Raw genomic sequence first — 18,001 nt, forward strand, 5'->3', positions numbered from 1 at the left:
ACAAAAATTTCGAGATTTTTCTGCTTCTCTTATCGAACGCCCCTGACAAAACTCGGAAATAACATATTGCACACAGCCAGGCCAGCTGACCCACGACGCACTTGGTTGTGAATTCCCACGCCGGCGAAAAAACACGGAAATAACATCATGCGTGTGGCGCGAGCAGCTGACCCATTCACGACGCATTTTGTTACTGTCAAGTCGAACGCCCCCCGGAAAAAAAAAAAAAAAAACGGAAATGACATAACGCGGGAGGCATAACCAGCGCACTTTTGTTATTCTGTATAACGCAGTCTCTGTACACAGACGTGTCCCGACAGTGACTGTTGTTTTTCTTCTTATTGAGGACGACCGTATTAACCCCCAATCATGGCTCCAAAGAAGGCAATTTGCTTGTTTAAAGTTATTCTGCACTTTTGTTAATTAAAAAAATGTTTACAAGGCTGGGGGTACTACGAAAGCATATTTTTAAGCCAAAAATATATATATTTCTTTTATTAATTATTTTATTATATTAAGTATTTAAACTATACATGTATTTCTATTATTCTACTATTATTATCAGGAAAAGCTAAAGAAATGCTTTAAAAAGCCAAATTTTTTTAGGCTTGGAACGCATTATTTTTTTTTTTTCTATTCATTGTAATGGGAAACATTGATTCGGTTTTCGAACAAATCTTTTCTCGAACTCTTTTCTGGAATGGATTGTGGTCAAGATTCGAGACATCACTCTATTTTTGCTTCTGCACCGTTACCATTTTGAGGTGATTTAAAGTAAAGTGTGAATTTGTCTTCGCTTGTGTGTTCATTATGAAACACTTCACGCTTTGCAGTTGGGTGGATTTTGCTTTTATTTTTTTTTAATTAGTTTAGGCTTAAATTAAATCTTTGTTTTGTATGGAATTTAATTTCAGCTAATTAAACTGGACTCAATAGTTTCATTGGTTTGGAGTATCATTTTAATGCTGGAATTAGTAGTGGATCTTTACTCAACCCACGATAAAGCTTCCCGATCTTTTTTCATTTCTACTTTATGCATGTCGGATAACTTCAGTTCTGTGTGCTTAGGCAGTCTTAGTCACTCAGGCTGAAGGACGAGACTCGTTGCGTAATAACTGTAATTTGCGCTTTAAGAGAATCCCACTGTGCCCGCAGAGATATCCGTGCTCCACAAATCATAAGCCTCGGCAGGCTGCAAGCCCTCGCCGATTGGCTCGGGCGGCAATGTGGTGAAAGACGTCAACATAGTAACCAAGTTATATAGCGCTCACATGGCCCGGGTGACATCAGCTGCTGTTGAGGGAAGAAACTCCTCGCTGCTGCCGCACATGTAAAACATGCTGATGTAGTTCACGTACCTAAAAATAGTTTGGTTGCTTACACTTTGTGAAGAACCAAAGCGGGATGTGTCACATCTGGAACAACGCTCCCATTGGTCCCGTGAGCGTAATTAAACAAAGCTGAGCAGTTTGAGCCTTACATCTAATTAGGAGACTAATCATAAACTCCGTAAAGCTAATAAATATACAGTGTACAGTACTATAAGCACAGGGATGTTATGAATCAAACTAAATTAATCTCCTTTATTAAATCTCATGCATTTTAAATGTTGTCTTGAGCACACTTATTAGTGTTGTTTTTTACCCACCATTTCAAGCACTGAGCTACTTAGCACAATTTCTCACATCTGTAGGATGTGGTCAGCACGCATCCATCCATCCATTTTCTTTGCTACTTATGCTCAGGAGGGTCATGGGAGTGCTGGACTCATCCCAGCGGTCAATGGGCAGGAGGCGGGGTACAGCCTGAACTGGTTGGCAGCAAAACAGACAACAGCCGCACTCACAATCACACCTTGGGGCAATTTAGAGTGTCCAATTAATGTTGCATGTTTTTGGGATGTGGGAGGAAACCGGAGTGCCCACGCAGACATGGAGAGAACATGCAAACTCCACACAGGCGGGGCCGGGATTGAACCCAGGTCCTCAGAACTGTGAAGCCAACGGTCCACCAGCTGATCCACCCAGTCAGCGCACATTTTTATACCAACTATCCTATAACGTAATTGATTTTTCATGTTGAAAATCCCCAACTAGATTTGTAAAGTTGTAAGGTATATAAGATGCGTACAATTACTGTTCATTTTAGCCAGATGCAGTTAAAAAAATTGGACTACATACAGTGGAGGTAACTGGTTGGACTGTTGTCCTCATAGTTGTGAGGACCACAGTTGGAATCCTGGCCCTGCCTGTGTGGAGTTTGCTTGCTCTCCCCATGCGTGCATGGGTTTTCTCCGGGCACTCCGGTTTCCTCCCACATCCCAATAACATGTAACATTAATTGGGTACTCTAAAATGTCCATAGTTGTGACTGTGAGTGTGATTGCCCTGCGATTGACTGGCAACCAGTCCGGATGTCCCCCTCCTCCTGCCAGATGATGGCTGGAATACGCGCCAGCACCACCATGAGGATAAGCGGCTCAGAAAATGAATGAATGAATGTGTAGTACGGTAAACTTTGTGTATTGTCGTGGTTGTTAAAATTGCAGTGCATGTGGTTTTTCGAAACAATGCAGGGCTAGTACAACTTGAATATTCGAGTTCTGACGTTTTTTGTCATTGTGTGACATGCTAAATTAATTGCTCACTCATATTGATTATTTTGTACATAAGTGAAAAGTATGTGCCTCCTGCAGTTTTTGTGTTCTTTGCTCAGACGTGCAGTATGTTCCTCCGTGCAGGTATTTACTTCACAGGCCCCCATAAAGGGAACCTTAATGCTGGAATAAAGTCATCCTCATCTCAAGCGTAGTAGCTGCAGGATATCTATTTATATGAAACACAAGGCATATGTACACTTGGATTGTAGATTCTCATATGATCATAATAACCATCATCCATTTAAAGCTTTGCTTCATGGGGTGGGATTTTTCCATCCCCCTTTGGGCTGAAATACAAACCTAAACAAATAGTCTTATTAGAAGTGATTTACCGGCAACAGGGTCAACGAGAGCCCACGATGTTCTCTTTCAAATATGTTGTTTTATTACTACATTGTATTTTCCCTGGGTGATACAAGAGTCATCCCTCATGTCGGTAGCCGTTTAAAGACTTAGCGGCAATGATTACATGTCCCTCATCTCAAAGCCAAAATCCATAAGAAACATTTTACGAGACAATGAAATACGCTTCCTGAGAATTCACAATGGCTGAAGCCTAATGCTGCCAATAGGTGTGTATTGTGTGCCAAAGGTCATTATTAGAGGTTGTGTTGACAAACATAGTGCAGACATTAAACCAGATTATTAAAAAAGACATTAGCTGTTGTGGCCTTTAGTATCTAAATGTACCCTTTAGGTACAATACTACTAATCAACCAAATTGTCCATTGACTGAAAAAATCTCAACATGGGTGCAAATAAAATGTTACAGGGTACTCCTGGATTTTCTCTGTTTGGCATTTGTGAATTGACCTCTGCAGAACAGAATTTTTCTTTTTTTTTTTTGGGGGGGGGGGGGGGGGGGGCACCTCCATTATTCACTGTGAAAGGCACACTTTTGTGTTCCTTTCATTGCTAAGGTTCAAGTATGATCTCATAACAGGATTGCTTTGACCCCGTCCTCTGGGTCCTTGGTGCTAATGAATTATGTTGCAGTAAGTACTTTGCTGCCATCCTGTCATCTGTAGCCAATCGCTATTGGCAGCAGGGCTCAGTCCATTCGTGTGGATTCACGGTATAGATGTCATAGATTCAGGATATTTCACTATTGCATTTCCCCTAATATTATTGGAAACTTTTTTTTTTTTGTTCAACTTTTGTCATCAGTCAGATAGTGTACGTGTGTATGTATGTCTGTGTGTACAGTATGTGTATATAAATATACTGTATGTATGTGTGTGTGTACAGAATACATATATATATACACACATATCATCCATTTTCCCAGCTGTCAACGGACAGATACACCCCAAACTGGTTGCCACCCAATCGCAGTTCACATGGAGACAAACAGCCGCACTCACAATCACACATATGAGCAATTTAGTGTCCAATAAATGTTGCATGTTTTTGGGATGTGGGAGGAAACCGGAGTGCCCGGAAAAAACCCACGCAGACACGGGGAGAACATGTAAACTCCACACAGGCGGGACCGAGATTGAACCCGGGACCTCATCCAGGTGAATATCGCAGAGCGCACCTCTTTATAAGCCTCACCCAGTACATTTGTAAAGGAAATACCATTTTGGTACATACATAGGCTGCAGCTGTGTAGAAGTCGCAAGTGCCCACATTGAAACAAGATATTTACAAAGAAAGACGGCACAGAGAGCTTAACGCTAGCGCCGCTGCGCTAAGGCTAATGCTAACACCTCCGCGCTAACACTAATGCTAACGCTAGCGCCATGCTAACAGGGCCGGACCAGTAAAAGTCACTTCCTCGGCACATTTATTCCAGCGGTCTCACGCTTATAGCCCCGTCACACCATGACGTTCTAGCCAGCGTCCTATAGCGTTTGAGGAAACGTTGATAGTCGCCCATGGTCGCCGGGATAGCTCCAGAGTAGCGTTGTTTCCACGCCAGTGAACGTCAATGATCGCTAGGAATCGGCGCAGAACGCCGGTCCGGAAAAAAAGTTTGGAACATGCACAAAAGTTCTCACCGACAAGATTTAATTTTAAACGCTGCAGAACGTTCAAGAAGATCCGTGGAACGTTTTACTAAGGTTCGCCGAGTGTTCCACACGTTTGCCTATCGTTAGTCAGTCGTAACTCGAGCTTTACTTGGTTGTTACTTAATCGTTTGCTTTGCAGTGAACGACTCACTGGCGACCTGTCAACGCCCACTGAACAATCCCCTAGCGCACACAGCGCGTAACCAAAGTGAAACGAACGTCGTTTGGTGTCCATTGAGCGTCGTTCGCGCGTTTCCCGAACTTCCATGCATATGGGTATAGAAACCGATGCTTTGTAAAAGCAAGGTCCATTTAATATTAAGATACAGTAGAGAGCACCTACTATGGAAGATCCAGAAAGCAGCAGTTCGTTTTCGCGGAAAAACTCCACCAGACTATCCTCATCAACCCGGTCCAGGATCCTGCAATCCTTTCTCTGCTTCTTTTGTCTCTTTGTCGGACCGTCCTCACTGGGGTTTGCAAGGTTTTTAGGGTCCCCAGGGGGTGACACATGGTGCGTGACTTCGCGGACGTGCTCTTCCTCCTGCTGTTGTTTTTCCTCCAAACACATTGCTGGTGATGAAAGAGGCTTAGCTTTCTTACTAGCAGCGCTAGTTGCTGCAGTCCGCGCCCTAACTTTTTTTCTTCTCGGCGGCATGATGCTCACTGTTCTAACTCACGACAACAACTTAAGTGACTAAGAACTTTCCAACGTTTTAGTGCCGGTTCCACTGTAAAAATTACACGCCAGCAAAACGCTTTTCTGTCGTTATTCACCCATTGGTCACACACTCAACACAGTCGTCTTACGTTGACAAATCGGTCGTCGCGCCCCAATGACGCGTTTGCACACGCTAATGGTTTTTAGGGGTATCTTATTTGGTCGCTGTTACACCCTTTTTGTGCGTTAGACACACGTTAAGTCATGCGTTAGACACGTTAATCACACGCCACATCTGTCATCTGGTGTGACGGAGCCTTTAGCTTTTCCGCTCGAGTGCCCCTTCTGGCCGTTAGAAAAAAAAAAAAAATGCACATATTAGTCGTATCACCGCATAAACCGCAGGGTTGAAAGCGTGTGGGGAAAAAAAGTCTCAGCTTATAGGCCGGAAATTACAGTAGTTTCCTAAATGTGTTTTGATTTAATTTTCAGTTCCAAAAAATGTGTACTATGCCAAACTAAACTGAATTGTACTGCTTAGTGGAAATGTTGCTCCAGTTTGTTGCGTAGGAAGCTCTTTAGACCTGAACTCTACCCAGAACAAAATTTTATTTTATGAAGCAGCGCTATAACTCACAGATCATGACAGGCTACCCTTTCTTGGAACTGTTCGCTGGGATTCATGTCTAACAAGATTTTGGATGAAAGCATTTGATAATGTATTTCTTCCCATTGAAAGTTCGTCCTGAAAGAAATTCTTGGAATCACTGTCAGATCATTCTTTGTGACGGGTATCTGATGATGATACGAGGCAACATGCCCTGCAAGATGATAACGATCCGTTATCCAGCCAGCATGTTTTCTGTCACTCAGTCTTTCTGTCTCTGTTTTGTCTTCCAGTTGGATCCTCAGACGGTGCAGTCCAAGAACTGGCACATGGACGTCATTGAGATGAACGGGGTAAGATATGAGATATCAAGCAAAATGACCTTTGGCTGATTTTCTGAAAGCCAATCTCTCTCCTGATATGTTGAAGTCTTAAACTATGTTTCGAAGGAGACTAAATATTAAATTAACGGAGCGATTGCAAGACATTTGGGTCACTGAGGCCCTGGCGTGGGTGTAGACATATAGACACATAGAATTTGCTGTTGTTGTTTTTGTTTCACCTTTAGATCAAGGTGGAATTCTCCATGAAGTTTACGAGTCGGGACCTGAGCTTGAAGAGGACGCCGTCCAAAAAACAGAGTGGTGTGTTTGGAGTCAAAATCAATGTAGTAACAAAGTAAGCATGTCTTTTCTTATTCAAACCAGAATGTACTTCAACCATTGTAGTCAGTACTTTTCCTACCTGTTACTAGAAAAGGACATGACAGTTATCAGCATGTGTATAATGACATGTTTGCGATGGTTGCAGGCGCGAGCGCTCCAAGGTGCCTTACATCGTCCGCCAGTGCATTGAGGAAGTGGAAAAGAGGGGAATCGACGAGGTGGGAATTTACAGGATCTCAGGGGTGGCCACTGACATCCAGGCCCTCAAAACGGCATTTGACACCAGTAAGAAGTTTTTCTCACTCACAGTTTTAATACAGGACAGTACTGCACTACGGAAACAAAGTTGGTCAAACTTCATGCAAAAATAAATAAACCAAATCGAACTGGGTGATGTTTGTCTCGCTAACAACACGTACATACTACAGAAGGAATGCAATCCATTCCAGAACGGAGGTCAAAATCTGATTTGCGTGGCATCCTAAATGGTTTTTAGATAGTCATCGAAAAAACACAATCGCTAAACAGAAATAATCTGTTCCAAAACTTGCAGTGACGGTGTAAGTCATTTTGAAGATGTCAAAACAATAAACAATCTACTCATATGAACTTGAGGCAACTAACTTTTTGAAAATGTGTGACTATCGATGCGTATTTAACCTCAAATTCCATTTTCAAAATATATTTTCTTTGGGAGACTGAGGAGATTCGGTTTGTTCTGTATTTCTTTAACCGTTGCAGTTGCAACTAATTTATGAAAGGAGAATTGTTTGAGGGATTTGTTGGCCAAATGGTGAAATTGAATGAAACACTTTAGTGATTTATATGAACTGGCAGTGGTGAAGTTGCGTATTATGTAAGCGCCTCCTGGCGTGATTTTAGCGTGCCCTTCTTGAGCTCGCCTGCACGAGTCGCCGCTTTTGCGAGATGGACCAACTAACCAGAAAAGTATAAAGCAACTTTGGGCTTCAGAGTTTTGTCTCGGGTTTGAAACTGGGTCTGGCTGACCCTTAGATACCAAAGACATCCTGGTGATGTTGAGCGACATGGACATCAACGCCATCGCGGGAACCCTCAAGCTGTACTTCAGGGAGCTGCCAGAACCTCTGCTCACTGACCGCCTGTACCCGGCCTTCATGGAGGGAATATGTGAGACAGGTTTTTACCTCTGTGCAGGACTTTTGAGCTCAACACAGTTGGACAGAATGTGTATTTCCTCTTTTGCACTCAGCTCTGTCCGACCCTGCGGCCAAGGAGAACTGCATGATGCACCTCCTGCGCTCGCTGCCTGACCCCAACCTCATGACCTTCCTCACTCTGCTGGAGCACCTCAAACGGTAAATTCTTCCCAATGGCCTCCCAATGATTGTGTGCTGATTCAATGTCAAAAACATTACCACCGCGTACACATTCTAAGGTGATGTAAGACGAGCCGAATTGAAGAAATTCTGCCTTGACAAAGATATGATGCTCTGTTTTGGCTGAGACTCTGATGATAATGATATGATAATGATTGTTATATAATATTTGTATTATATATATATATGTATATATATATATTAATATTACTTTGATTTAGTTTTAAAAAAAGAATGTATATTTCTGGTGGCACGGTGGATCAGCTGATAAAGCATTCGCCTCACAGTTCTGAGGACGCGGGTTCGATCCCGGCCGCACCTGCGTTGTTTGCATGTTCTCCCGGTGCCTGCGTGGGTTTTCTCCGGGCACTCCGGTTTCCTCCCACATCCCAAAAACATGCAACATTAATTGGAAACTCTAAATTGCCCTGAGGTGTGATTGTGTGTGTGGCTGTTTGGCTCTATGTGCCCTGCGATCGGCTGGCGACCAGTTCAGGGTGTGCCCCGCCTCCTGCCCGTTGACCGCTGGGATGGGCTCCAGCATTCCCTCGACCCTAACATCCCGAGGATAAGCAGCTAAGAAAATGGATGGATGGATTTCTATCCCTTTATTCCAAAACAGGACATTGTTTCAAAACTTAACTGGTTTGGTCAACTCAGAAATTCACCAAAAATGTGGATTATTGTTTTCCAAAGGAAAAGAAGTTTGCAATGCAATGTCGTCTTTTAATCCAACAAAACATTAAGTCTTTTTTTTTTTTTTTTTAAATATACTTTTACGATTCTTAACTGTTGAGGGGATTTTCCAATGTTTATTATTGCGGCTGCAGCTTTGCAGCGTAAACTGGACACTGGGAGTAGTTTCTCATATTTGAGTTACATCATTCACCTACTGTACTTGAGTCCAAACAATATCGCCATAATAATAAAATCTGTTACCAAAATCAGAAGTAAGTTTTATTTCCATGCAAACTTCACGCAGAAGGGCCCGAGCCAAGAGTTGAACCCAAAACGTCTCAACAGTGAGGCAGACTTGGTTACTTTGTGAAGGGAATGTGCCTTCAATTTCGGTACAATTTGAATACAAGTTTGTACGCAGGAACTAAACAACAATAGAAACGTAAATTTGTGGAGAGGGTTGGCTGTAAATTGGAATTACGGGGAAATGCTGTCCTTACTTGGTTGCTCTCATAACAGACAATTCATCCCATTTAATAGCCATTTGTTGCCATCTAGTGATCGTATATACAACACATACATACATGCATGCGTATATGTGTGTATATATATATATATATACAATCCACTCAGACATCAGGCATTAGTTGCAGATGGTCGTCATATATTGATGGGCGTCCATCTTGGGCTGTGCGGTGTCATTGTGTTTAGCACATCTGCCTCACGCTGAATCTGGACTCTCTCCCTTCATTCTTTTGTCTTTTTCTTTCTTTTTTTTTTTTTTCAAGCTAGCATCTTCCTCACACATTCTAAAAACATGACTGTTCGGTTTATTGTAGACTCCAAATTATACAAAGGTGTGAATGTGAGTGTCGGTTTTTCTAAATGTGCCCTGCGTTTGGCATGATGTAGCCCCCCCGCCCAACGTCAGTAACAGTCATGAGGACACGTGCAATAGAAAGTGGATGGAGCCTCTACTGACAGATTTTCCACGCAGCCTCCACGCGCCAGATCTCGATCGTATTAGATTGTCGAAATGTACCTAGTGATTTGGCTGTTTTGTGTGCCTCGTGTTGAGCACTCGCCTTGTGTGACTCCACAGGGTGGCGGAGAAGGAGCCCCTCAACAAGATGTCCCTCCATAACCTGGCAACAGTCTTTGGGCCCACTCTGCTCAGACCTTCAGAGTCCGAGAGCACAAAAGGGCAGAATATCACCTCCGCCTCTGATATCTGGTCACATGACGTCATGGGGCAGGTAACCCTACATACAATAATGCACATTGTATTGCAGTTTTTCTCTCTGCCCATGAACAATCACAGCTGGGCTATCACAAAAGAGCTGATATGTCAATACATAATACATAAAAACATCTTAACATAATACTCAAAATAATAATATTGCATAGTGATTCACTAATCCGCGTCTTACAATTTTTACATAATGCGGGTTACATTGCTGCTGGTAGGAAGAGAATCCTGTCATAAACTGAGCAGCTTGGCTCTCAAACTTCAGATTCCACATAGTCACTCTGAGAAAGCTTCTTGTCCTCTAAACAAGCTTGGTTATGATATCAAGTTTCCATATCATTCTAATTCCCAGCCTACAGAGTGCACCTGGTTATAGGCCTCACCCAGTACATTTGTAAAGGAAATACCATTTGGTACATACATAAGCCGCAGCTGTATTTAAATTAGTGAGACATGGCAGTAACACAGCAGCAACACGCTAGCGCGGCGCTAACAGGGCCGGTTTAAAAAAAAAAAAAAAAAAAAAATCATACCGGTAAAAATCACTGAGACACAGCAGCAAAATGCTGGCCTGGCACTAAACAGGGCCGGTTTAAAAAAAAAAAAAAAAAAAAAAAAAAAAGCAGACCGGTCAAAGATTACACCGTCTCACTCTTACATGTTCCGCTCGAGTGGCCCCTTGCGGCCGTTAGAAAAAAAAAATATGCACAAATTAGCCGCATCACCGTGTAAATTGGAGGGTTGAAAGCATGTGCAAAAAGTTGCGGTTTATAGGCTGGAAATTACCGAAACCGAAACAAGAAAAAAACCAACAAAATACATAGAAAGCCTCATGAATTCATTCCAATAAGGCTGCGTTTGTCTTGGAGATCCCTCCGTTTTGTTCGAAACATAAAAGCTTAAAGCTGACTGCATGCTTGGTCAAACTGGGGCAACGAGTGAGGCACATTCTCCTCGCAGGAAACACATTACATAATAAAGCGAGCCATAAACATTCCATCATTTGAAATTGTCCTCGTTCTTCTTGCAGTCTAAAAGCACCCGATCACCAAATGAGATCATGACACGCAAAGAACGTAAACGGTTTTCTGGAACTTGCAGTCATTGAAATGGTTTTAGTGGCGTTGCAGCCACAAATATGAAAAGGGGCAAACACAAATATGTAAACCGATTTGTGAATGAAGTTGCAGTAAAAGGCCGCCACCCTAATGCGTAAAAACAAGATGGGGACAGTGTAGTAGTACGTGTGCCTATTTGTGCGTCTCCAGGTGCAGGTGCTGCTCTACTACCTTCAGCATCCTCCCATCACCTTCGCTGAGCTCAAGCGGAACACGCTCTACTTCTCCACCGACGTTTAGGCCCATCTCGCCTCCCTCGGAGCGCGAGGGACCGCGTACGACCCCCGGTCCTGCAAACGGCATCTCCTCTCGACTGTACAGTGTGTGGCCCCCACAAGCACACTCCACCTTGACCTTCACTCTCAGCACCGACGGTGACATTTTTTCCGGGTCGTCTCCATATCAAAGTCACGTTTTGTAATATGAGGAGAGTCGAGCCGCCTCCGCAGCGAGCAGATGATATTCCATTCCATTCGGGGACTGCACTGGTTCAGTTTTGCGAAAGAGGAGCGATTTTCGGAGGCCACAGCCTGGCGCCGTGGCACAAGATCGAGCCGGGAATGCGTCGTGGACCTTTGTCCCCCTGCGCGGTCATTCCACAGCAACTGCATTTATGTTTTATAATAATTTTGTTGTTTCCTTTGTACGTCTTTCTGGCTTTGCGCGTGAGTGTGTGTGTGTGTGTGGGGGGGGGGGTGGGTAAAAGATCTGAATGAGTCTTTTTCTTAAACAGACATTCCCTCCCCACTGGATCTTGGCCAGATTAGCCCTATTTATTTTAAATATCTATATATATATATATATATATATATATATATCTGTGCCTGTACAGTTCTGTGCATTTAAAGCGATACTCTAAGGAGTCTGTTTTTTTGAAGTCTATTCAGGTTAGTGGTTCTTTTTAAGTCCAAATGTTCTCACGCACCATATTTGTGATAGTTAATTGTACAAAAATCATCACCACAGATGTCAATTTGTTAGCCGCCACTGTTTAAAGGAAAACCACACTCGGGACTAAATAGGCTGGAGGTCAAAAGTAAATGATTGAAATGTCGGCCCCACCCCCGCCGCCCTTTGTGTTTCAGGCGCAAACCTCTTCCACGCATCCCACTGCACCGATATGATGAAGAGGGTGATTTATGTAGTTGGCCTCTATGCATGTAACTCAAAAAAAGTTCTGCGCGCAAAGGCCCTTTTCTGCTTTGTACAAAGCCAACCTTGCTCTAATGAGGTATGCAACATAATGGGGGGGGTTAATACTGCAAAAACTAAGTAATACTATTTGGTATTTTTCATATAAGGACAAAATAAAAGTCAAAGTGTATTTTTTTTCCCTTGTGAAGAATTTATGCTGTACTGTAATTTTGAGGCTAAATATAAATGTGAACGTTCTCCACTTTTTTTTTTTTTTTTTAGAGAAATAAAAGCCAAACCAACTCACTTTGTAATGATTTACAGTTCTCTACGAACAAAAAGTGGATCTACAAACAAATTTGACGAAATTTTCTCTCTAGCCACAAATACGGGCAAGTTGTAACATTGAAGTCATTTATGTGGGGTGTAAAGGGGTTCAAACTTGGACCGGCGTGTCGATAATACAGTACATACGTTGAGAATAATTCCTCCCTACCTTAGCTTTGGGACAAGTGAGAAATCTTTTGTTTGTTTGTTTGGTTGGTTGGTTTTGTTTGTTTGTTTGTTTCTTAAATGTACGTCCCCTGCTACATTGTCTTTAATCTATAAAAATATCGCCCTCTTCTGACCAAACTCTCACAGTGCCGATGACGTGTTAGCAAAATTCTGTAGTTTTCCATTCCTTCCTGCCACATATTGGAAGTACTGCAGCCACTGCCAAATGAGTGATATTTAGGATTTTGAAATTTTACAGCAGAACAACTTGTTCCATAGAATTTTGTCTGTGAGTTTTTTTTTTTATAGAATTTCTGTAGAAAGTCCGAAAGTTCTTTAGAAGTTCTTTAGAAAATTTTTAGCAGAGTTGCACTCCCACTACAAACTTATCAGTATAGTAGTATAGCTGTATCAAATGCATTTTGTTAATATCCAGGAAACTAGTAGGAGTCGTTCCTCGTTTTAACATAAATATGTTAAAACGGTTAATAAAATCGATAATTACATGAACGACAATGCACCGCAGCAGACGTGATGACGACAGTGGGAACCCCGATTTGAAATGTTCACGTTTATTTTTCCTTCTGCGCACAAATGCCATTCACGTGGCATTCTGTATTTCATTTTGCAAAAGGGCCTCCTGAAACGATCTTGTCAAGGCTTTGCGCGTCGAAGCGCAGCACGTGCCAGTCATCTGTGACAGTGATGTCCTGAGCTCCTTTTGCAGCGTAGAAAGCTCGAGAGCGACCGTTTTGGCCTGTCACCATCAAATCCAGGTGCACGCACTGTTTTTGTCTCGCCTCCTGCACAAACACGAGAATCGTGAAACATTTAGAAGAGTACATATTTTTTTTTTTTTTTTTTTTTTATGATTATTGAAGACGGTACCTTGGCAAGCGTGCTCAGCAGAGTATTTCCAATGCCAAAACCTGACATAGAAATCAATCAGAGAAATTAGTGGCAGCTCCTATATTTACTTGTTTCAAAGCAGTAATTCACAGCCACTAATGCGCTGCGGTAAATTATCCAGTTTTAAATATGAAAATCGGACAGAATGATGGTCTCATACAGTTCTGAGGTTGGTGGTGTGAATCCCGTCCCCAATATTCCCTTGTGGAATGTTTATGTTGCGCTTCTGTGTGTGTTTTCTTTTTCCCCAGGTACTACTCCCACCTCCGCCATTCCCAAAACACACAGGTTATGTTCATTGAAGACGCAGTCAAAATTGTCCATAGTTTTGAATGCTAGTTTGTTCTTACGTGACCTGCAACTGACTAGCTACCAGTTCAGGGTGCATGCCGCCTCTCGCTCCAAATCAGCTATGAACTTAATGAGGATCAGTACTATTTATTTCCGACGACAAAAAATGTATCTGTGAAACGGATCTCGTCGCTGATGGTGCAGTGGTGCGGGCAGCTTGGGAGGCGCTTGCTCTGCCGCAACCCTTGTGAGGATAAGCAACTTGGACAATGGAAATGGATCTATGCCAGTGACAGGCAGAATAATGAAATGCTATTCCACTGAAAAATGTACACATGAGTCTTGGTTTGAAAAATGATTCATGGGAGCAGGAATTGAACAAAAATATCTTACCTCTGAACTCTGGCATCACGTAAAAATCCTCCAAAAACACTGAGCGTCCCCTCCATGTATTGTATTTGTAGCAGTAATTTGCAATACCCACCGTTCTGAAACCTAATGAGACGAACATTTCATGAGAAAAATTAACACGGTTCTCCTCTCCCTTGCTGTACAGTGAGACCCCCTCCATATTTGCGGTTCTGCAATCACAAATTCACCTCTCCTGTTTTTTTTTTTTTGCCTTTTTGTGCTCCAGCCAGAAGAATTCCTTGTGGTACCTTGATGCCAAGGAACTATGTTGAGGTGAACTAAGGAACTTCATTTAACTCCATCTGATGGATTCAGGGTGCCAAAACACCAACCTGAAGTGAATTGAGGAGTTTCATTTTGACAAACGTATTTCTTTGCTGCCAATCTTGTGGCATCTAAGGGCAATTTAAAACTTTTTGTGGAGCGGAGGGTGTTAGTTTCCATAGTCCTCCGACCCCCGTGAATAGCAGGGCTTCACTGTATGGAGAGAGACTACCAGGGAAATATTTTACCGTCTTTTGATTTATTCTTCTCCGGTACTTCTGCCACAAGGCATTCAAACCAAGGATTCTGGCTGAAACCATCCCGCTCCAGGTCTGCAAATACAAGTAGTGCTGTTGTACTAATCATAAAAAGTACACTCACTGAAAACGTCCCCGGGCAAACCAACATAATTGAATTTTATTTCGTTGTGTAATGTAGAACTCCACTATATCCCACTAAGCGGTCTCCATTAAGGATACCTCAAGGTACACTCTGATGTTGCTGTGCAGTCAATCACCAAACCTGCTGAGTCTGTAATCCATCCATCCATCCATCCATCCATTTTAATTTGCCGCTTATCCTCACAAGGGTTGCGGGGAGTGCTGGAGCCTATCCTAGCTGTCAATTGGCAGGAGGCAGGGTATACCCTGAACTGGTTGCCAGTCAATCACAGGGCAGCCACAGTCACAATCACACCTAGGGGCAACTTAGAGTGTCCAATTAATGTTGCATGTTTTTGGGATGTGGGAGGAAACCGGAGTGGCCGGAGGAATCCCACACAGGCACGGGGAGAACATGCAAACTCCAGACAGGCGGGGCCAGTATCGAAACCGGGTCCTCACAACTGTGAGGCCAACACTTTTACCAACTGATCCACCTCCTAAAGGAACATTGAAAAAAAATGTCTCCGTATACTACAGTACATAATTATAAAAATATATAATCATTATTATATTATATATATAAGCTATTCATATATAGCTGAATGTTGAATTTGAAGCTTGATGTTGAATTTGCAGATGAATCTTCTTCTTCTTTTCCTTTCGGCTTGTCCCGGTAGGGGTCGCCACAGCGTGTCATCTTTTGCCATCTTAGCCTATCTCCTGCATCTTCCTCTCTAACCCCAACTGCCCTCATGTCTTCCCTCACCACATCCATAAACCTTCTCTTTGGTCTTCCTCTCGCCCTTTTGCCTGGCAGCTCCATCCTCAGCACCCTTCCACCAATATACTCACTCTCTCGCCTCTGAACGTGTCCAAACCATCGAAGTCTACTCTCTCGAACCTTGTCAGCAAAACATCCAACTTTAGCCGTCCCTCTATGGAGCTCATTTCTAATCCTATCCAACCTGCTCACTCCGAGGGAGAACCTCAACATTTTCATTTCTGCCACCTCCAGTTCAGCTTCCTGTTGTTTCTTCAGTGCCACCGTCTCTAATCCGTACATCATGGCCGGCCTCACCACTGTTTTGTAAACTTTGCCCTTCATCCTAGCAGACACTCTTCTGTCACATACCACACCAGACACCTTTCGCCAGCTGTTCCAACCTGCTTGGACCCGTTTCTTCACTTCCTGACCACACTCTCCATTGCTCTGTATTGTTGACCCCAAGTATTTGAAGTCGTCCACCCTCGCTATCTCTTCTCCCTGTAGCCTCACTCTTCCCCCTCTACTTTTCTCATTCACGCACATATATTCTGTTTTACTTCGGCTATCTTCATTCCTCTCCTTTCCAGTGCATGTCTCTATCTTTCCAATTGTTCCTCTGCATGCTCCCTGCTTTCACTGCATATGACAATATCATCTGCGAACATCATGGTCCAAGGGGATTCCAGTCTAACCTCATCTGTCAGCCTATCCATTACCACTGCAAACAGGAAGGGGCTCAGAGCTGATCCCTGATGCAGTCCCACCTCCACCTTAAATTCCTCTGTCACACCTAAGGCACACCTCACCGTTGTTCTGCTGCCATCATACATGTCCTGTACTATTTTAAACATACTTCTCTGCCACACCAGACTTCCGCATGCAGTACCACAGTTCCTCTCTTGGTACTCTGTCATAGGCTTTCTCTAGATCCACAAAGACACAATGTAGCTCCTTCTGACCTTCTCTGTACTTTTCCACTAGCATCCTCAAGGCAAATAATGCATCTGTGGTACTCTTTCTTGGCATGAAAGCATACTGTTGCTCGCAGATACTTACTTCTGTCCTGAGTCTAGCCTCCACTACTCTTTCCCATAACTTCATTGTGTGGCTCATCAACTTTATTCCTCTATAGTTCCCACAGCGCTGAACATCCCCTTTGTTCTTAAAAATGGGAACTAGAACACTTTTCCTCCATTCTTCAGGCATCTTTTCGCCCGCTAGTATATGTCGAAAACTTGAATACTGAATTAGCATCTGATTATATGGAATTCCTGGAGTTGAAAAGTCTACGCTGAATACATATTTGCATGGTAATTAGCACTCAGAGGTACTAATTCAGATTGAGAATCTGATGGCGTAGATTGTGCTTCCACAATCAATAATGCAATCAATAATGCGACCTCACAAGGCAGAAAATTCACATATATAGTTCAGCTGGATTATGTGAAATAAATCAAAAAACATACCCTCATGTGTCAGTTTCATATGGTCCAGCATGTTTACATGAAGTGCCAAACTCTGGACATAGAACAAAAATGGCTACTTAGATATATTTGTGTAAACTGCAAAAAGGCAGTGAAAGCATCAAACTCACCCTGATCAGTCGCCATATGTCTTTACAGTCTGCTTTGGTTGCCGTTCGGATTGTGAAATTCATTTTACGGCGACAGTCAGCGAACTGTTGTGGATCAGCTGCATCTATTCGAACTGGAGCTTTTATAGTATTTTGCATCTAGCACAAGCAGAACCTGCCCACGACAGGCCTGGGAAGGCCAAGTAAAAGTTAAACCTGCTCTTCTGGTTTCTATTTACCTTTACTTAATGGATCTTCTCAGACCTTTGTTGTCAACAATATATATATATATTTTTTGTTAAGGATATTTACAGTTGAATTTCCTTTGACACTCTGTAAACTTTTGAATGCATCTCCAACCATTCTGTCTTTCAATAGCTTTTTTTTCCACCTCTTTTTTTTTTTCCTCTGTAAAAAAAAAAAAAAAAAAAGCTGATCATCAAAATTGACTTTGAGCTATGCCTAAACCAGTTTCCAAGTACATCCACTACAATACCTTTCTGTTACCTTTCTTGTCTCTCCATGTCGCACTTGCAACCTGCCGACGATGCGGTAAACTCAGTGGCCACGCCCCTCTGAGATCATCCTGTTTGATGAGAAAACAAATGTTGACAGCATTGTAAAGACTCTTTAAATCCTAATTGGACCAGGAAATTTAATGTTCAAATTCATCTGTCAAACATTGAACCTGCATTTAAGTTTGAGAAGGCCAAATTAAGTTCACCATGTACTGGACGACAACCGTTATAGTATATGTTAGGTTCA

General features: G+C 42.7%; 2 protein-coding genes across 5 annotated transcripts in view; one reads left to right on the forward strand and one right to left on the reverse strand.

The window, feature by feature from the left end:
* abr (ABR activator of RhoGEF and GTPase) overlaps nucleotides 1-11,916 on the forward strand; it is a 107,600-nt gene extending 95,684 nt beyond the window's left edge. For all 3 annotated transcript variants that reach the window (XM_061802850.1, XM_061802851.1, XM_061802852.1), the window contains 7 exons: nucleotides 6,236-6,295; nucleotides 6,511-6,620; nucleotides 6,753-6,892; nucleotides 7,622-7,756; nucleotides 7,839-7,944; nucleotides 9,746-9,899; nucleotides 11,161-11,916. In XM_061802850.1, coding sequence (XP_061658834.1) covers nucleotides 6,236-6,295; nucleotides 6,511-6,620; nucleotides 6,753-6,892; nucleotides 7,622-7,756; nucleotides 7,839-7,944; nucleotides 9,746-9,899; nucleotides 11,161-11,250 — 795 coding nt within the window. In that variant the 3' untranslated portion in view covers nucleotides 11,251-11,916. The remainder of the gene's footprint in view (nucleotides 1-6,235; nucleotides 6,296-6,510; nucleotides 6,621-6,752; nucleotides 6,893-7,621; nucleotides 7,757-7,838; nucleotides 7,945-9,745; nucleotides 9,900-11,160) is intronic.
* Nucleotides 11,802-17,590, reverse strand: LOC133491572 (diamine acetyltransferase 1-like). 2 transcript variants are annotated; one of them, XM_061802856.1, is made up of 6 exons: nucleotides 17,258-17,590; nucleotides 17,130-17,181; nucleotides 14,763-14,846; nucleotides 14,233-14,334; nucleotides 13,528-13,568; nucleotides 11,802-13,442 (listed from the first exon to the last, which is right to left on the reverse strand). In XM_061802856.1, exons 1-6 carry the CDS (start codon nucleotides 17,393-17,395, stop codon nucleotides 13,260-13,262), a joined length of 600 nt encoding a protein of 199 aa, XP_061658840.1. In that variant the 5' UTR covers nucleotides 17,396-17,590; the 3' UTR covers nucleotides 11,802-13,259. The 2 variants fall into 2 exon arrangements, with proteins under 2 accessions (XP_061658840.1, XP_061658839.1); XM_061802855.1 differs by lacking the exons at nucleotides 11,802-13,442; nucleotides 13,528-13,568 and having other exon boundaries at nucleotides 13,596-14,334.
* Between the last annotated feature and the right edge of the window lie 411 nt (nucleotides 17,591-18,001).

Source organism: Syngnathoides biaculeatus, chromosome 18 (assembly GCF_019802595.1).
Source record: "Syngnathoides biaculeatus isolate LvHL_M chromosome 18, ASM1980259v1, whole genome shotgun sequence".
Lineage (NCBI taxonomy): Eukaryota > Metazoa > Chordata > Actinopteri > Syngnathiformes > Syngnathidae > Syngnathoides > Syngnathoides biaculeatus.